This window comes from Syngnathus scovelli, chromosome 7 (genome assembly GCF_024217435.2).
Source record: "Syngnathus scovelli strain Florida chromosome 7, RoL_Ssco_1.2, whole genome shotgun sequence".
NCBI classification, from domain to species: Eukaryota; Metazoa; Chordata; class Actinopteri; order Syngnathiformes; family Syngnathidae; genus Syngnathus; species Syngnathus scovelli.
Window position 1 is genome coordinate 10,640,170 of NC_090853.1, and position 16,919 is coordinate 10,657,088.

The window sequence follows — 16,919 nt, forward strand, 5'->3', positions numbered from 1 at the left end:
GTTAGGGTAATGTCAGTCCATTAATTTTGTTTTTCCTGTCGGCACAAGCAACTTACACGCACATGCACACACTGACTCACACTCCTCTCATATTTAAACTACAGTATGTATGCATACTGTGGTGTGTCAATGAGGGAGGAAAAGACCAGTGCAGAGCTGAGAAAGAAGATGGGAGTGGAGGCCATAGTGGATGTGGTGAGGAGAGGTAGACTGCGATGGTACGGACATGTAGTGAGGAAGGACGAGAACGACTGGGTGAAGAAAGTTATATCGTATAACGTAGAGGGAACAAGACCCAGTGGCCGACCTAAAAAGACCTGGCAGACGACCGTGTCAGCCGGCATGAAGGCACTCGGCATCAACCACGAGATGGCCATGGACCGTTCCCGGTGGAAGATAGCCATATCAAGAACCCAGTCCAACCCAGCGGCGCCTGGAAAACGTACTTTAAACCGATGATGATGATGATGATGAGTATGTATGCATACTGAAAGGAATCTTACTGTCAGTAATTTGCACAGAGCAAACATCAAATACTGGATTAAACCACGTAAATAAAACCAAGTTAAAGGCAAGTATCTTTAAATAATTTAAGTGAAGACAGTATGAACATTCACCAAAGAAAAGAACATACATTAATAATAATAATAATAATGATAATAATAATATTATTATTAATAATAATAATAATAATAATAACAATAATAATAAAGATGAGATGACCTAATAGAACAGTTTAAAGCAGAGTTGTTGAGTTGCTGCTCTCTGATCATCAGGAAGACTAATCATAAAAGTTTCATAAAAGCTGTACATTCAATTTTAATTTCAATTTTAGGAATTAATAAAAGACCTCGATCACAAGAGCTAAGAATTCTGGGTGATTCATAAGTTCAAAGCAAATAGGATGGATAAAGAGCATTAGGAGCTTTATAGCCAATAAAAAATACAATAAAATGAACGCTCAAATGGCTTTCGAGCTGCCTGCTCTCGGCCCCTCAAGACAAAGTAGAATAGATGCATGCTGCTCAACTGAAGATGTATTGCTTGATAGATGACATTTTAAAATCTTGACTGAGAACTTGATAGTCAGTCATGCTCATATAACCACGATATCACAAACTCCATTATTCACCTCACCGATGCATTACATCAGCGTAGTTTCCTTCACACAGTGCTGCTGAGCGACACATGAGTGAAGAGGTCATCTGTTTGTGTTCATATGAGCTGCATGTGTTGGCGTATGTTTTCCGTGTTTACGTTGCACTGTTTACATTCACTTCCACCCGTGGTTGGCAGGGGTGAAATATCAGAGCTCGGTTTTATGTGCCGAAACACCACAAGAAGAAAAATATAATTGGGAGTTGTTACTTTCAAGGCCTCAAAGTTCATCATCCGTCTACTGTTTGGTTGTGTCATCGTCTGGCTTTAAAAAGGACCACCAACAGTTTGTCATCCCCGGTGAGCTGCACTAGCGGATTTTGTGCAATTGTAATGATAAGATCTTTTTGGCATCGTTATCGGTTTCCTTGCTTTCTCGCAGCTTGAAGCATTATCACAGCGTTATCACAGAGTCAACAATTTCAGCACTGTCACATCGCAGCTGACAAAGCATTCAATTGATACATGCATGCTATAACAGTATAATTATGAGTATTGTCCAACCTGCAAGCACGCTGAGCGTTATGGCCTCTGTATGCTCAGCCAGTAGATCGATCTCAACTATAGCAGCCAGCGAGAGATAACTGGACATGTTCCTGCTCAGCTCTCTGTTCCCTGTATCTAAGAAGCGCACCGCCACCGGGACAGCCAACACCATGACTGACGGACAACTGTAATTCTGTGAAAAAAGAAAGAGGAAGATAAGGGAACAAGCAACAAAATGATCACCAGTTGAGAACAGTAGAAAACTTTTGAGTTTAGCCAAAACATTATTTCACTAGTGAAAAAATCTACAGGTATTTTTACAGGTCTTATTTGTGAGCAAGATCTGTTTGACAGTAATGTAATGCACTAATTAACTAACTAAGGAATCTGAGAAAATAGTAATAATACAAGATATACAGACAGGGGGAGCACAACTCCCATGAAAGCAAACAGCAGGTAGACAGAGACGCACTAGCGCCCTCAATTGGTGAAACGGATATGGCTATGAAATGAGTGCATGGAGTATGTGAAGACGAGGACAGCAAAGAGAGATTCCTGCTAATTTGCCACTTGATGGCATAATGTAAAAAATTGTATATGTGAATACTATTCCTGCATGTTGGTGCTATGCTATTATTGCTTGACTAAATGTTCACTCTGCGTCTCAGTGGACTAAGCATCTGTGGATCAAACGACAGGAAGTCAAAGTGAGAACAGAAAGAAGCACAAAGCAGACATGGCTAGAGGGAAAGCAAATGAAAGGGCAGCTGAAGTTGAAAAGACTGCTGGGAGTTTGGGCAACAAAACTGAGTGCTTTTGTCAAATGTCTGTGTGTATGTGTGTGTGGCGGTGTGTGCATGCGTGCGCTAAGACACCACCTGATTACAGGGGTATTAAGCACATTCCTATTTCCACAGCGAGTGCACGGAGGAATAACAGAGGGGCGAGAATCTGACAAACATTACTTACATCATGTAGCTGTGGAGATCTGGTGTGGGAATACACAGGCCCAGCGGTAACTCTACTTTGGTATGCCCCACAAGATGGCGCTATTTATTCTAACTCTCATTCTCTGAGTAGTTTCTCCAACCACTCCTCCATACCACTTTCCTTCAATACTGATTAAACCCTTGACTTATAGTTCTGGACTTAAAAATGATGACTGCAGAAAACAAAAATCCTCCCCAGCAGTTATTTCAGGTTCTTTTTTTTGAAAGATCTCTACAGGAATGCCCACTTTCACATGCAAAATTTGTGGGCTTGATATTTAGACCGGAGTTTGGAATCAAACTCTAACCAGGATGGATGGCAATCGCCCAAGGGACCCATGACTTCTTCCCTAATTTAATTGCGGTGCTACCTTGACAATCTGTGCGGCTCTTCGGGCTCGTCTATCGGACGACCAATAAGGCACCTGCAGGGAACTGTTTTAACTGACCACAGGTGTAAAAAAGTTGAATATCACCTAATGTCCCCAAAAGGTGACCAATCATCCCCATAATTAATGTGCACATCACTACTAATGCCAACTTCAATCTCTGAAGATATCAAAACAATCTGTGGCTACTGCAGTTTTCTGTTAAGTATGCCTAAGGAGCAATGTACGATGCATGATTAATTTCAGATAATTAGTGATGAAAGCACATCATTTCATACTGTCAGCAAGAATACGCTAAACACACCTCAACAGATTTTGTTGAGCGAGCAAGAGAGAACACGTTGCATAGTTAACTGTGTGCGTGTGTGTGTACCTGCAGGATGCAGCTGGTAATGTCGGAGGCTATCTTGGTGTGCGGCGTGTCCTCGGAATTGTCACCTTGAGGCGTGAGGTTGTGTTCCAGACACGACTCCCAGAGCCCTACCAGGGCTGTGCTGTGCCTCTCGATGGAGCTCGTCTCCCTGATGGCAGTGGTGATGCGAGTGATACAAATCTCTACCACCGCCTGGTCATTGTCATTGGTCAAATAATCCTGCATGAAACACATACTGTATTGAAATTACGGTGGCCTTCTTATAGACAGGAATATATATTAAAAACAGGCTGCAATAGTCACTATGAGGAGAGCTTTGTAATTAATAGGTATCCATGATGTCACAGGACCAGAGACTATCGATGGATGTTCTCCTTTGGATCAGTGGATTTTACTTAGACTAGCAATATCTGAGACATCTTTTGATCATGTTCCCAAAATCTATTATTTGGCCTACTAACTGGTGAGCAGGAGATGGACTTGATCTGGTTCAGAGCCTGTGACAAGCAGTCTTCGATCGCAGCATCCTCCAGCGAAAACAGATCGCCCGCTCTGGACAAATCCCTCTGGCCCAGCACCTGACTGAAGAGTTGGTGCATCCTGGTCCTGGTAGACAATGCTTTTGTGACCCAATGGTCAGCAGAATTTTATAATCCCCTACAATATAATGAGTATAACTCCAACATGGTTGAGAGTTGACTCAATTCTGATGAAATTCCGTTCTGCAGCTTTTTTCTACTCTTGGTTTCAAGGGACCGTTGAAACAGTTCCAGCAAGATCCCTGGACAAAAGAGTACATGTACTTTGAAAAGTCACTTTTGTGGTTTTGCCATTATTCAGGCTAGTGGAAACCTCAGCGATATTTAGTTGTTTCCATTCAAATTTTCATCCCCTGTGTCCCAGATCAAGGTATGTTGGAAAAAGGATCAACTTGGCCCGATGTTTTTCTGGGTCTGCATGAAGCCTGTTACCATGGAGACAGCATATTCCAGAGAATGTAGTCGTGTCACACCCGAATCCTGATAGACAGAGAGAGAGAGAGAGAGAGAGAGAGAGAGAGAGAGAGAGAGAGAGGGAGGGAGAGCGAGAGAGAGAGGAGGGGGGGCAATCACTAGCTGCAAATTCTGGGATGTTAAGTTTGTATGTTTTCTTGTAGGCATTCATTTGCATAAAAAAACAGCATGCTATAATAAGACAAACTGGGTCACTCACTTCAGTTTGGAGCAGAACAATGCTGTATTAAATACCGACCACATCAAATGACATGCAGAAAATACAGGGGTGATGGGAAAATGAAGCTTCAAATTTGCTTCGTGAATCAGTTCTTGTATTTTTGATGACACTGTTCAACGTTGGGAAACTGAAACCAGACTGACTTGCCCTTTTTTGAAGCCAACATTGCCATTGAGGTGTAAAAAAATACAACTGATTTATGAAGACAAATTTTCAGCTTCATGATGGGAATCAGTGTACACCATGTTTTAGGTTACTTGACAAAAGTTCTCTTGTATTCCAATGACCAAATATTGAGAAAAAGACTCCTCGGCTGTCACTTTAGCTAATTCCTCATCACTGATTGTCTGATTCAATCATCAAGTGCAAGTTGGAAGGTGTAACTGCAATCCTCCTAAAATATGCTACAAAGCCACAGCATTTAAGACTTTTGCAGACTTTGCAAATCTCCACCAAGTCAAAGCAATTTCATTTGTGTCAAATCCATAAGACACACCTTCATTGATTTCTGCAGGTTGTACTGTGGACCTGTGGGGGTAGGGACCAGGCCGGCCTACGAATCTGAAAGTCCATGTCCATTGATGCCCATTGAAATGCTTTCATGGGCTAAAAAAAAGTTTACTATTTTAAATATTAAAAAAAAGAAAAATCCAAAGGTGCCAGGGCACGAGTATGCAGGATCCATTTTGTATGTCTTCATTTGTCAAAATGTTAATGTGGAACGTCGAAATTACAAATATGGAAAACAAATTCTGTAAGCAGCACCCACATTTAATACATTCTAACTTTATCCACCTATTGAGGGAATGTGTATGGTATAATAGTATAATTTACAAGCAAACAATAACATGCCAACAGAAACACTATTTTCTTATTGCAGAAACTAAACAGACTACATTTTGCAGAGTCTTGTGATGGAGAGACGGAATCGCGCTCGCACACAAACACTCACACACTTTAACTCTTTCTTAAAACAAGCAATCCAGTGTGTTTGCTGTTTTTTCATAAATTAGTTCGCTTAGAACACAACTCCACAGCCATAAGCATATGTATCTGTGTCACAGCCAGCAATCTTCACTCGGTTCCCTCTACAGCAGAACCAACACATACCTTTCATCTAGTCATGCTGGCAAAAGACGAACTAGACCAAAGAAAGGCACAAAGAAGAGCACTTTGGATAACTTGCTGCTGGGGTTGGCTGTGGAAACCCGCCCATGTTTCCTGGGTAACCACATCAGGAATCCTTGCTGGTCAGAACAGTTACACAGAAGTAGTCTAATTACAGATGTAAGGAGAGTTATCTATCACTAAAAGATACGTGAGTGAGTGAGTGAGTGAGTGAGTGAGTGAGTGAGTGAGTGAGTGAGTGAGTGAGTGAGTGAGTGAGTGAGTGAGTGAGTGAGTGAGTGAGTGAGTGAGTGAGTGAGTGAGTGAGTGAGTGAGTGAGTGAGTGAGTGAGTGAGTGAGCGAGCGAGCGAGTATATAGTTTACTCGCCAGCTCATCACTTCCTGTCTCATCTGTGACCTTTGATGGGTTCCAAGTTGGAAAGTAGCAATTAAAGTAAGAAAACTATAATATCTGGTACAAACTTGTAAATGGCTTAAGGATAGAATCTCATTCAATTGTGCAAGTGAAGTGGTCAGTGAGTGCGCATTTAAAAAACATGTGGAAAAATGTACATTTTAAAACTATTTAACCTATCTGCTTGGTACTACTAATCACCCAGCTCCAGCTGAGCGAGCGCAGGAATGCAACCTTTAAACACACACTTAAATTCCACTTGGACACTCACCATTTTAGTTCACAAATAACTTGACTACTACCTTAAATTTGGTGTCATTTTCTGTGGTAGGTGGATGATGTTACAACTGGTCATGTTTTAGCATTGGATGGATGAATGAATGAATGAATGAATGAATGTTAAACTGAGAAGCAATGAATGGGGCACTAGTTGAGGGGTGACTGATGGGTGGTACACGCTGGGGGGCCCTGCAAAAGTGCTGGGGTATATGGGGACAATTCCACTTGAGGGTCTGCTCTCTTTCTGTTCATGTGGCCCACTGGCTTTCCTACTGTCTTCACTTAGCACACAGCGAGACGTAGAACACTGGCTCTTTTGTACCACCTATAAGACAGACCCCTCCCTCCTTCACCACTGCATGTCTGCACGTCCCTCTGTTCATTCAGCCTTATCCAACTGTATAATGTGCACCTGCGTTGCATGTGAGACGTCTCCCACACATACAAAATATTTTAAGAGTGATGTGTACAAATAATTATCATGTTGGACAAACAACTCCATTCATAAAACATTTATAAAGGAGTAAACAGTTCACATATTCATGACACATTCAATCTCTGGGTGGATGATTTTGCAGTCCGTCTAACCTTGTTGAAATGGCTCTTTATGTAAAATCATTCCGACCAGTTTATATACAGCAGGTCACGTAAGACACATGTAAGGAGAGACAACCATTAACTCACTCACTGAGTGGGAACTGAACAAAGCAGGCGATTTAATCACTACATCAATGTCTTCATCTGTAAGCATATGATGGCGTCGCAGTGGATGACTGATAAATAAGTTGCCTCACAGTTCAGAGATCGGCAAAGTTTGCACATTTTTGCTATGCCTATCCCACATTCTAAAAACATGCTAGGTACTAAATTAAAGACTCAAATTCTAGGTGTGAATGTTTATCTATTTGTGCCCTGGCGTCAAGTTCTGGGTGTACACTGTTTCTTGTCTGCCCAATGTCAACTGGGATAGGCTCCAGCACACCCTTGACCTGCGTGAGGATAAGTCGTACAGAGAATCGATGGATATGGCACATTGTTTTTTCATACTGCGGCTCTGCCAAATGTACATACTGAAGTATGGTCACCTGAAGTCAAACATTATAGCACTTGTTGTTGATTATTGGAAAGTTGGAGGCCAACTCAAGTAATATGCAGCCACCCTGGTTAATAAAAACGTGAATCTGTTAAAGAGCCACTTCCTTTGCTTCTTGTGCAATTTTCTACAAAAGCATGTATTTTTAACACAAGTCACAATGTGAAAAAAAAAAAAAATTCCAACAGAACAGAAGTGTAAAGGCAAAAGTAATGCTACAAATCCTATAAATTCTTATTGAAACATTCAAATGTCAAGCATGTTTAACACTACACTGTCACTTTTTCATTGCAAAGTTCACTTAAGTCCTTTATAATCAAAACATAAAATGCATATTTTATTCCATGACTTCCCAAAGACACCTTTTATAATACCAGCTCTATAGCAAATAATATGACCATGGGCTAGTTCCCAAACTAAACTGCGACTGATGCAATAGATTACAAGAGACGCAAGGAAAATGTGTACGCCTACAACAGCTGCAGAAAAACTGCTTTAATAAAACTAGGCTGAGCATAAGGGATGTAAATTGGTGAATAGTTGTCTTTCTCACCCAAAACCACAATAAAGACTTGTTCTAACAGTCCAAAAATTAGTAACAGGATTAATCTTTGTAACAATAATACTATGTTCTATACATGCATGCCTGACATTTTACATATGCAACAGCTCAATGTGTACTTTTTGAATTTTCAACAGTAAAATAATAATAAAAATAAAAATACTGGCTACTAGGCTGACATTGTACCCCGAATTATTACAGTAGGCATTTGCTGTTTTTGTTTTTCTCGTTAATGCAGTGTTTGTACTTATTATCCACATTTTGGATGATTGTCCTTAAATTGGGCTAACCTAAGAAACTAATTACAAGGCAGTCTATGCGGCTGGCTGCTGTCCAGTTTGGTTGTGTTCCTCACCTTCCGCTTAAAAGACTGCTGGGATAGGCTCCAGCATGTTTGCGGCCCTCGTAAGGATAGAGCGGTTTGGAAAATGGATGGATGTAGAAGAGGCTGTAGCGGAGAATGTCCCCTTGGTCCTTGGAGTCCATGGAGAACACGTTATATGATTTCCTTGACATTTAATATACGTTACTAATCAAAAAGTCAAGTTTCATTAGCTGCACTTCTATTTTTAAGTTCTTACCTGCCTGCTATAACAAAGCGAGCCTAATCATCTAATGGATTTAAGTCATCTGACTTGCTCTGCACACTATATACAGTATATGGCCTTTGGCTTCATTGTCTTCATATTCGGTTTGATATCTGGCCTTTAATGCACCACTGGGCTCAATTCAATCATGCATATTCAATTCAAATGTGGCCGTGCATGAATCAAAGTGTGGGAATGGAGTTTCTCCTTGTACATTTCACACTGAGAGGATTTCCACAGTAGAGAGGGAAAGCTCTGGTGTCTCACATTCACATGCATTTCTGAAACATTCATTATTCATCAGCTCCCAGTTTACTTTCACAGCCAAAACTCACAGTCCCGCACTGTGGAGCGCAACATAAGCATGTTTTACAGTTCATCAAAGTTTGAGCAGGCAAAAGTAAAGCTCTTTTCAAGTACATCACAATATATATTTTATGTGTTTGTAAGATAACCAACATTTACATAATATATGTATGAACATTCTTCTTTCTGTGATACTCTGATGGCTTATAGCTCAAACTTGGTACGAGTTCTTCAGTGCATCGTAGCAAAATGACTGCAGGCATTCAGAAGAGCTACATACATATGTATTAAGGGCAGATCAGTTAAGCAGTAGAAAGGTTGTTTACACACATTGACCAAAACATCAGGGACACTCGTTAACACAAACAAATAATAACATCCAACACGTGACTCAGACAGACCGGGATTTCAACAACCGACTCTTTAGTTAATGATCGACCCACTCTATCACCTGAGCTACATACGCCACAAGATTTGTACACCCGAAAAAGTGTATGCCAATGTGAGTGCAACGGAAACCACGCAACAAACCGTCAAAATACATTGATTGGTGATGAATACACACGCGTGGCGAAATAACTCAAATAAGCATAATCGTAGAATGCAGCAGAGATATAATGCCCAGGTCAACTAAATGTGATGTTATGTTTAACATTTGTATCATTTATCCACTATTGTTGACATTCGTATTGTCACTGACCACTGTTGTCGCTTGTGGATGGTGGATGTAAATAGACAATTTGAGCAAAACTGGGCACAGATTAGGGATTAAATCAGAATTGGGCTTCTGAAAGTGATAATAGAGTGAAATCTACCATCTGCATTATAGTTGGGCCGATACTCCAGTCTCCAGTCTATTGTCGTATCTTGATCCTGCTCTTATATTGCATCTTATTTGATCATGCTGGTTTATCTAATAAAGTGAATGGTGTGATAAGTCAATGAAGAATTTTACTCTAAATTGCAAATTGAAGCTGAAGAAGGATTTGCAGTACAGGCATTGGAGTGGTAAATTACTCTACAAGATCGAAAGGCAACAAAACAAGTAAAGTTGTTTACAGGTGAAGGTGCTTGACAAGTCTTTGACCTTGAAAAGTGTGCCCCTCTATTCCTTGTTATCTTCACACAATAGGACCCTCATTATTAGCACAGGAGGCAAATCTGAAAAATGTGAGTAATGCGACTCAACTCGCCTCTAAACTCAAAACACATTCCAATGGATTTAGGCGCCAAGGGGGCGACAACTGGATGGAGGCAAAGCAGGTGTAGCACAGCAAAATACAGTCGTTTTTTTTTTTTTTTATATTAGCGCAGATTAATAATTAAGTTACTCTCATTGCCTCTTGACTGTATACAAATTCTTGAAATTGCATGATGAGCCGCTGTCTTTGGCCAACAAATACCTCCGTCTGCGGTCAACTTTCAAGGAATGTAGGCGACGTTTACGCATTGGCACCGAATGACTCGAATGACAGCAAGCTGCGTAACGTGACAACCCGATTCCCCCTTTACGAACCCCAACAGCGTCGTGCCGCTTACCTGAGAAGAAAACGCAGCCCGTGGATGAATTAGCAATTGAGTGCAGCAGCTTCCAGGCGAGATAGAAAGCAACACACAAAAAAACATTTATATCCCGATGAGCCTCCGTACAAGCTTCAAGTTCCCCCATAGAGAAGCCCATTCTGTGCGTCTCCACCGGCTACTATTGGAAAGTGCGCCATCATGTGGTGAAAATAAGTGCAGCCAGCAACAGGTAGGCCAATGGTGGTGGTTTTGGTTGCTGTCTTCAATGTCTCAGACATTGTCAACAGCCAACGTATACGTATAAGGAAACATGCGCATTTTTTTTTTTACAGTTACAAAAGTACTTCTACCCTTCTGTGAAACAAAAGACGAGTAAAAGTACTAATTCACTTCCAGCATACATCTATAAAAATTCAAAGTCTACAGACCCCTGTTCAAATAGGAGACGTAACAGTAAACTAAACTAAATCAGTGGTGTCCAAACTACGGCCCGGGAGCCCGTTCAACCATATTTTACTGGGCCACAACATATGCTTAAAGTAATATTTGACAAGGCCCACAAAGCATAATGTTGTGGCGAATGACATTGCCTAACACAAATAACTGGTCCCCACCATGTCTTATAGCCAACTAAGCCAACGCACTCCAGACAGAGACATTAAAGAGCACCATGTATTTGTATTTAAACATTTCAAAAGTCACTTTTCCAGGCTGCAGGCATGTCCCTTTTAAGAGATAAATCACGTGTTGATGGACAGGTTTGGGTATAGTGCCTTCAAGTGTTATAACAAATCTGAGTGACAGGCAAAACAACAGCGATTTATGTCACAGTAAATCAACCCAACATTTATTTGAGATTCACACTTACATGTAAGCCATTGGACCATTTGTTACCATATATATATATATATATATATATATATATATATATATATATATATATATATATATATATATATATATATATATATATATATATATATATTAGATAAATAATTTATGCTCGACACCAGTGGATGGCAGTGTTCCCCCAAGTATTTTTTCATACTACTGACACTGATAGCATAAGTAGAGTCAGTTTCTGATTTCAAATTAAGACAATGAATGGCACTTTCTAAAAAAAAAAAATATATATATATATATATATATATATATACTGTTTTGGTTGACGTATTGGTATATTTGACTGTAATTGGTAAAATAAACCTAATCCAAACACCGTTTTTTTTTTTAGAATAGGCATTATGACACCGTATAAAAAAGAGGAAAAAACAGTACATTGATTTTTTCAATATAATCATCATCAACCATCATCATCCGAATTTCGTTCACTTTGTTCTGAAAATGTAACCGGATGTTGTTCTGCTATGTTGAATACCTTGACGCATTTTAGTACCCACCAGTGATGGACGCCAACAGTACTGCTGCTGATGATGGGACGAGACGACCATTCACTGTTTGTTCAACATTGGCGAATATTTCTTAGGAAATTGTGCAAGTATGTGGGGGAAGTTAGTAAATAACTGTAAACAATCTGTAGTCTCCATCGTGTTTATTTGGTTCTGGTGAGTGGAATTCTCTATCTTGGCTAGGAAGCGGTATTTAATCAGTAAACAGTAAGCAGCTCAAAACAATAAGCATATGGCCAACCGGGATTCGAAATAGAATTTGCAAAAGCAGGTAGCCCCCCATGATTGACCTAAAAAGCGCACTTTTTAGGGACATCAGTGGTGGAAACAAGAAGGTGCAAACCTGCTCAAATCAAGATCAAGTAAGTTACACCTTTAATTTCCTCTCTTTTCAACATTTTTTTTTTTGCAAATATGATTTCATTTTGCGGGCAAAGGACAGCAGGTTGAGGGCATCTCATGGCCACTGCACGTTTCCCCGGCAAGAGCGTAAACGCTAGCTGGAACTCCCCGGCGCTGGACAGACTTGTGTGTGTAAACGGAACACCGTGGATCTTTTACCTGCTGGAGGAGTGTGTGGATAACATGTGGCAGTACAGCAGCGTGGTGATCGGCCTTCTTTCCATGTTTTGCTTTCTGCTATCCACTTTGCCGTGAGTAGATGATTTATCCATCTCAGTAGAGCATGGTTCTCAAACACGCTATTTTATGTAGAAACTGATAAATGTTTTTTTTTTTGTTGTTGTTGTTGCAAATATTACATTTTAAACATTTTAAATGAGTTTGCCTGCAACACGTTACCTTAAAAAGCTGTGGTCAGGGACAACCAACTTGTTAATTTTTTTTTTTTTTTTAAAGAATACAATTTAGCTGTACTCAGTTATTCTTTACATTCCACTAAACGGAGCCTGATCTACAGTATATTATCTATTTAGATCTACAATGCTAAAGTATTTGTCTGCCTATCCTGGTTTCTATATCAGCTTGTCTCTTTACTACTAGTCAGGTCCATGAATCCTATAAGAATGGTAAAGTGGATGAGGCCATGTCTTTTGGCTTCCTCCTCTTCCTGTTCAGCGGTGATGTCACCAGCTTTGTGGGCTGCTACCTCACCAGACAGTTGCCAATTCAGGTCAACACGCACACACGCGCACACACGGTGCATCCCTCGTTTTTTATTTTCCATACTTTTGTTCGAACCACAATTTAAGTGGCACAGGTGACAAGTTGGATCGAAGCAGCTTTTCCTTTCAATTTCCATATTTGACTGAACATGGTTTCTTATGGTGTCTTCACAGGTGTTCACAGTGGTTTTCTACATCTTTACAGACCTAATTCTCATCTCACAGTTTATTTACTACAAGATAAAGAACAACTTGAGCAGAAGTAAGTGTGCTGTTACTTAGATTGAAATTGAGCTGGTTAGTAATCAATTGGAAGACCGTAAAAATAATGGTTAGCACAATATGCTTTAAATAACCTGACTGTACTATGTTGGATATTATTTGAGTATTTGCACGTAACTGTACTGTACTTCGAATTTCCACAAGCATTTGCAGGCATCTGCCTCAATCTTATTCAAATGTGACAGAAAATGACTTCACTGATTAAGTCTCTATTAATAGCAATGTACTGTTTACGGTTTGTTTCTCATTTACCTTTTATGTGTTCTTCTACTCTCTGATATTTGCATTGTATTTTTGTGTGTCTATGTTGTAGAGAGCCCTGTGTTGAAATGGCTGTGCTTCCTCTGGTGTTTCACTGTAACACTTCTCCTGTTGGTTTTACCCAAACTCATCATAGACAATTTAAAAAACAAAGAATCTCTCGTAAGGTCATTGTTCTGGAAATGATTTAAAATTGTTGCTGTCCAATAAAACTCTTTCTTTAATGCAGAACCAATAATTGCATCTGTTTATAGTGATCATCAGCTAAAAAAACATCTGATTCATAATCTAATGTTGTTGGCACTTTATTAGAACAAGTTTATGGCCATTATTTTAAATCTTGACCATTTTGTTTTTGCTAGTCCTTAAAACAAAGTAACTGATAATAGGGAGATCTGTAGAAAAAAAATGTTTGATTAACACTTCTACCAACTAAATTAAAATAGAAAATGTTTTATTAGTTGAGATTTGATGATACATGGACGAGAACACATATTCCACAAAGAAGAGCTGCAACTAATGATTATTTTGATAATTGTTCAATTAATTGAATAACTAGATTTAAAAAACAATATTTTCCATCTGTTTATTCAAAAAATGTGATTATTTTAAATTGTCAGTGCACTGAAACAAATTGATGAAGGTTCAGTTACTGTTTTGGACTTCAACGTGTCAGCAAAAGGACAAAAACAATGTTTTTCTCAAAGTAAAAGCAGATGTTATTCATTTATTTTTCATTTTTTTTAATTAAACACAAAGGTAACGTTCTACTTTCATTAAGGACTACAAATGTCCATTTAGGGGAAGAAATTACTAGGTCAAATTTAAGGTATCTAAAAGATTAATCAATTCACAAAATAGTTGGCAATGAAATTGGAAATAGATTTTTTTGCCAATTAATTGTTGCACTTCATGTCCAGTTAAACATCATCAAACCTGTCATAGTGGACTGACAGAGTTTTCATTGGACAGCATTATTATGCTGTTTTTGTCAACTAATATCAGTGACAGGTAGAGGGGTTTGTACAATAAATTCCCCCCTTTTCTGTTTCATCTCAGGGACCAAGTTCATCTAAAACATTGGAAGTTTCTGGCTATGTATGTGGATACCTGGCCACCGTCTTTTACCTCTCATCGCGCTTCCCACAGCTCTATAAAAATGTAAGTGACATTTTCTTGGCATCAGCAATCTGGGTGTGTTTTCCACGAGAGACCTTGGTTTGGCCAACTCTCCCCGGATGTATTCTCCAGACTTGCCTATTTATACATACATGCCACCAATGAGTAAGAATTTGTGTCCAATTGAGAAGCAGTCATTGGGAGACAATAGTGTTGTTGTTCTGAAGAATTATGTTGACTTAACTCAGTCCGTCTGTTAATAATTTTAGTCATCATCATGCAATTCCAGAATAACCTTGACACCTGCAAGTTGATATATATTTTATGGACAAAGGTATCGGGTCACACTGGATTTCTTTGCATAAACAACTTATGTTCTAGTTCCAAAGGAAGTCGACCGAGGGCACCTCTTACCTGCTGTTTGCGCTGGCCATGATGGGCAATGGGACGTATGGATTGAGCGTCATAATGGTGCTACCAACACTAAAGGACTCCAAACAGAAGTTCATCATAAAACATCTGGCCTGGCTCATCGGCAGTCAGGGAGTCCTAGTTCTAGACTTTTTCGTATCCTTAAAATCCCAAATTGCACTTCTGTTGACATTCTAATCTTGTTAAGCCCATATTCCATCTGTCAGGCAGTCATTGACACAGCATGATGTCGGAATGATTAACTCAGAGAGGGGTAAATGTGTTGTTTGTTCCTAAATTGAACATTGAATGCATCCTAATAAATTACTGAAAGGACCTTGACCTTGTTGACCAGGTAACGATCCAGTTTGTTTTGTACAGGAAGAATAAATTAACCAAAAGGTATACAACACTTGTTTCATTGGAAGTGGAGCCTCTCCTGTGTGAGGAAGAACTTTCAGTCTTATAGCACACCTGAGCTTACCCACCACCTTTTGTCTGCACTTTTGTTGTAGTATCTTGTTAGCCACAATTCTAATAGTACAGCACTATAGAAATCTTGTTTGAGTTCTGGCTGCACATCAATATTGGAAGACAACATTTTGATTTTCAGCCAGCCTTGTCATTTCTCAATTGAGTTTAACGTCAGTATTATTATTATTATTATTATTATTATTATTATTATTATTATTATTATTATTATTATTATTATTGAAAGCAGCTCCATATGTTCACAGCATGCCAAAACATGAGCAGAGGAAATGACAACAATTTGTTATAATTCAGATTTCATCATTCACAGACGCATTTTTGGCAGATCACAGATTTACTTGGTTGATTCATTTCAAATGTAAAGCAGTGGCTCTACAGACACAGCTATACAAGCAATTTTCCATATGTCCCCTCTAATTGTCCAATCACAGCCCTATGGAGGCAATGTTGCATAATGATGGGATGTTGTTCTCAATGTATTTTAGCATCAACTTTTAGGAGAAGTTAAATACCTATTTTCTATTATTATTATTATTATTAAAGTGCAGTGTTCCTTCAGTGACATTATACCTAATATCTCATATTAGTTTTTAAGTTGTGCCCTGAAATACAAGACTGCTTTACAAACACAAGTTGACCAGGACGTCATGCTACCCCATCATGGATATTTAATATAAGTACTACTTATATACTTATTGCTATTAAAAACTAACGCACATATTGTCATTGGTATTAGGTTCATGATGCTACTGTGTGGAGTTAATTTAGATGGGAAATATATTTAGACTTATTAATAATACATAATTTTCAATATGTTTATTTTCCATGTGCACAGTACAAGCAATTACAGCCCCGTGTAATGAAATTCTTACTTTGGTCATTTATGCAATCAAAATAAATATAATTTTAACTTTGTACAAGTGTTTACATAAGTATTGTATGCATTTAGCATTTTTTTTTAAATTGTAAAACTTACTGGCTAATATTGGCTGAATAAGCAATAAACTCATCTGTTAAAATATTTGCTTTAGCTGCTCCTTGTGACTTTACCAAAACAAACAAAACAAGGTCATGTGCAACATTTTATACAGATCGTGCATGTATACTCTGTAATTTGGTCAGTCATAAGTAAGCATATGTTGTTGTTGTTGTTGTTGTTTTTTTTTTTAGATATACCTACATATTCATACAGTACGAAAGACCATGTATCCTTTTTTTTAATATCGCTTGTCCCTTACGTATAAATAGAACTAGTGAACTAAGTACGACCACAGTATGTGTTGTTTTATGCACGATTGAATCGACATCTCTTGCTACCAA

General features: G+C 38.9%; 2 protein-coding genes across 7 annotated transcripts in view; one reads left to right on the forward strand and one right to left on the reverse strand.

Moving 5' to 3' along the window:
• Positions 1-10,680, reverse strand: part of veph1 (ventricular zone expressed PH domain-containing 1) — a 43,275-nt gene extending 32,595 nt beyond the window's left edge. For 2 of the 3 annotated variants that reach the window (XM_049725462.2, XM_049725464.2), the window contains exons 1-4: positions 10,517-10,680; positions 3,857-4,414; positions 3,396-3,614; positions 1,663-1,837 (exon numbers count right to left, since the gene is read on the reverse strand). In XM_049725462.2, coding sequence (XP_049581419.1) covers positions 1,663-1,837; positions 3,396-3,614; positions 3,857-3,994 — 532 coding nt within the window. In that variant the 5' untranslated portion in view covers positions 3,995-4,414; positions 10,517-10,680. The remainder of the gene's footprint in view (positions 1-1,662; positions 1,838-3,395; positions 3,615-3,856; positions 4,415-10,516) is intronic. The other variant, XM_049725463.2, reaches the window with a different exon arrangement.
• Positions 10,681-11,861: 1,181 nt separating this feature from the next.
• Positions 11,862-16,620, forward strand: LOC125972118 (lysosomal amino acid transporter 1 homolog). 4 transcript variants are annotated; one of them, XM_049725514.2, is made up of 9 exons: positions 11,862-11,999; positions 12,221-12,272; positions 12,353-12,563; positions 12,913-13,042; positions 13,209-13,296; positions 13,630-13,739; positions 14,637-14,738; positions 15,078-15,263; positions 15,463-16,620. In XM_049725514.2, the coding sequence occupies exons 3-9, from the start codon at positions 12,370-12,372 to the stop codon at positions 15,574-15,576; spliced, it is 924 nt and encodes a 307-aa protein (XP_049581471.1). In that variant the 5' UTR covers positions 11,862-11,999; positions 12,221-12,272; positions 12,353-12,369; the 3' UTR covers positions 15,577-16,620. The 4 variants fall into 4 exon arrangements, with proteins under 4 accessions (XP_049581471.1, XP_049581469.1, XP_049581470.1 ...); XM_049725512.2 differs by having other exon boundaries at positions 11,863-11,999; positions 12,348-12,563; XM_049725513.2 differs by having other exon boundaries at positions 11,864-12,066.
• The last annotated feature ends 299 nt before the right edge of the window (positions 16,621-16,919 follow it).

Bases quoted from the DNA above. Each gene is read 5' to 3' on its own strand.
- LOC125972118 (XM_049725514.2), top strand. From the start codon at position 12,370: ATGGCCACTGCACGTTTCCCCGGCAAGAGCGTAAACGCTAGCTGGAAC. The intron at 13,043-13,208 runs GTCAACACGCAC...GTGTCTTCACAG, and splicing joins CCAGACAGTTGCCAATTCAG to GTGTTCACAGTGGTTTTCTA. The intron at 14,739-15,077 runs GTAAGTGACATT...CTTATGTTCTAG, and splicing joins TCCCACAGCTCTATAAAAAT to TTCCAAAGGAAGTCGACCGA.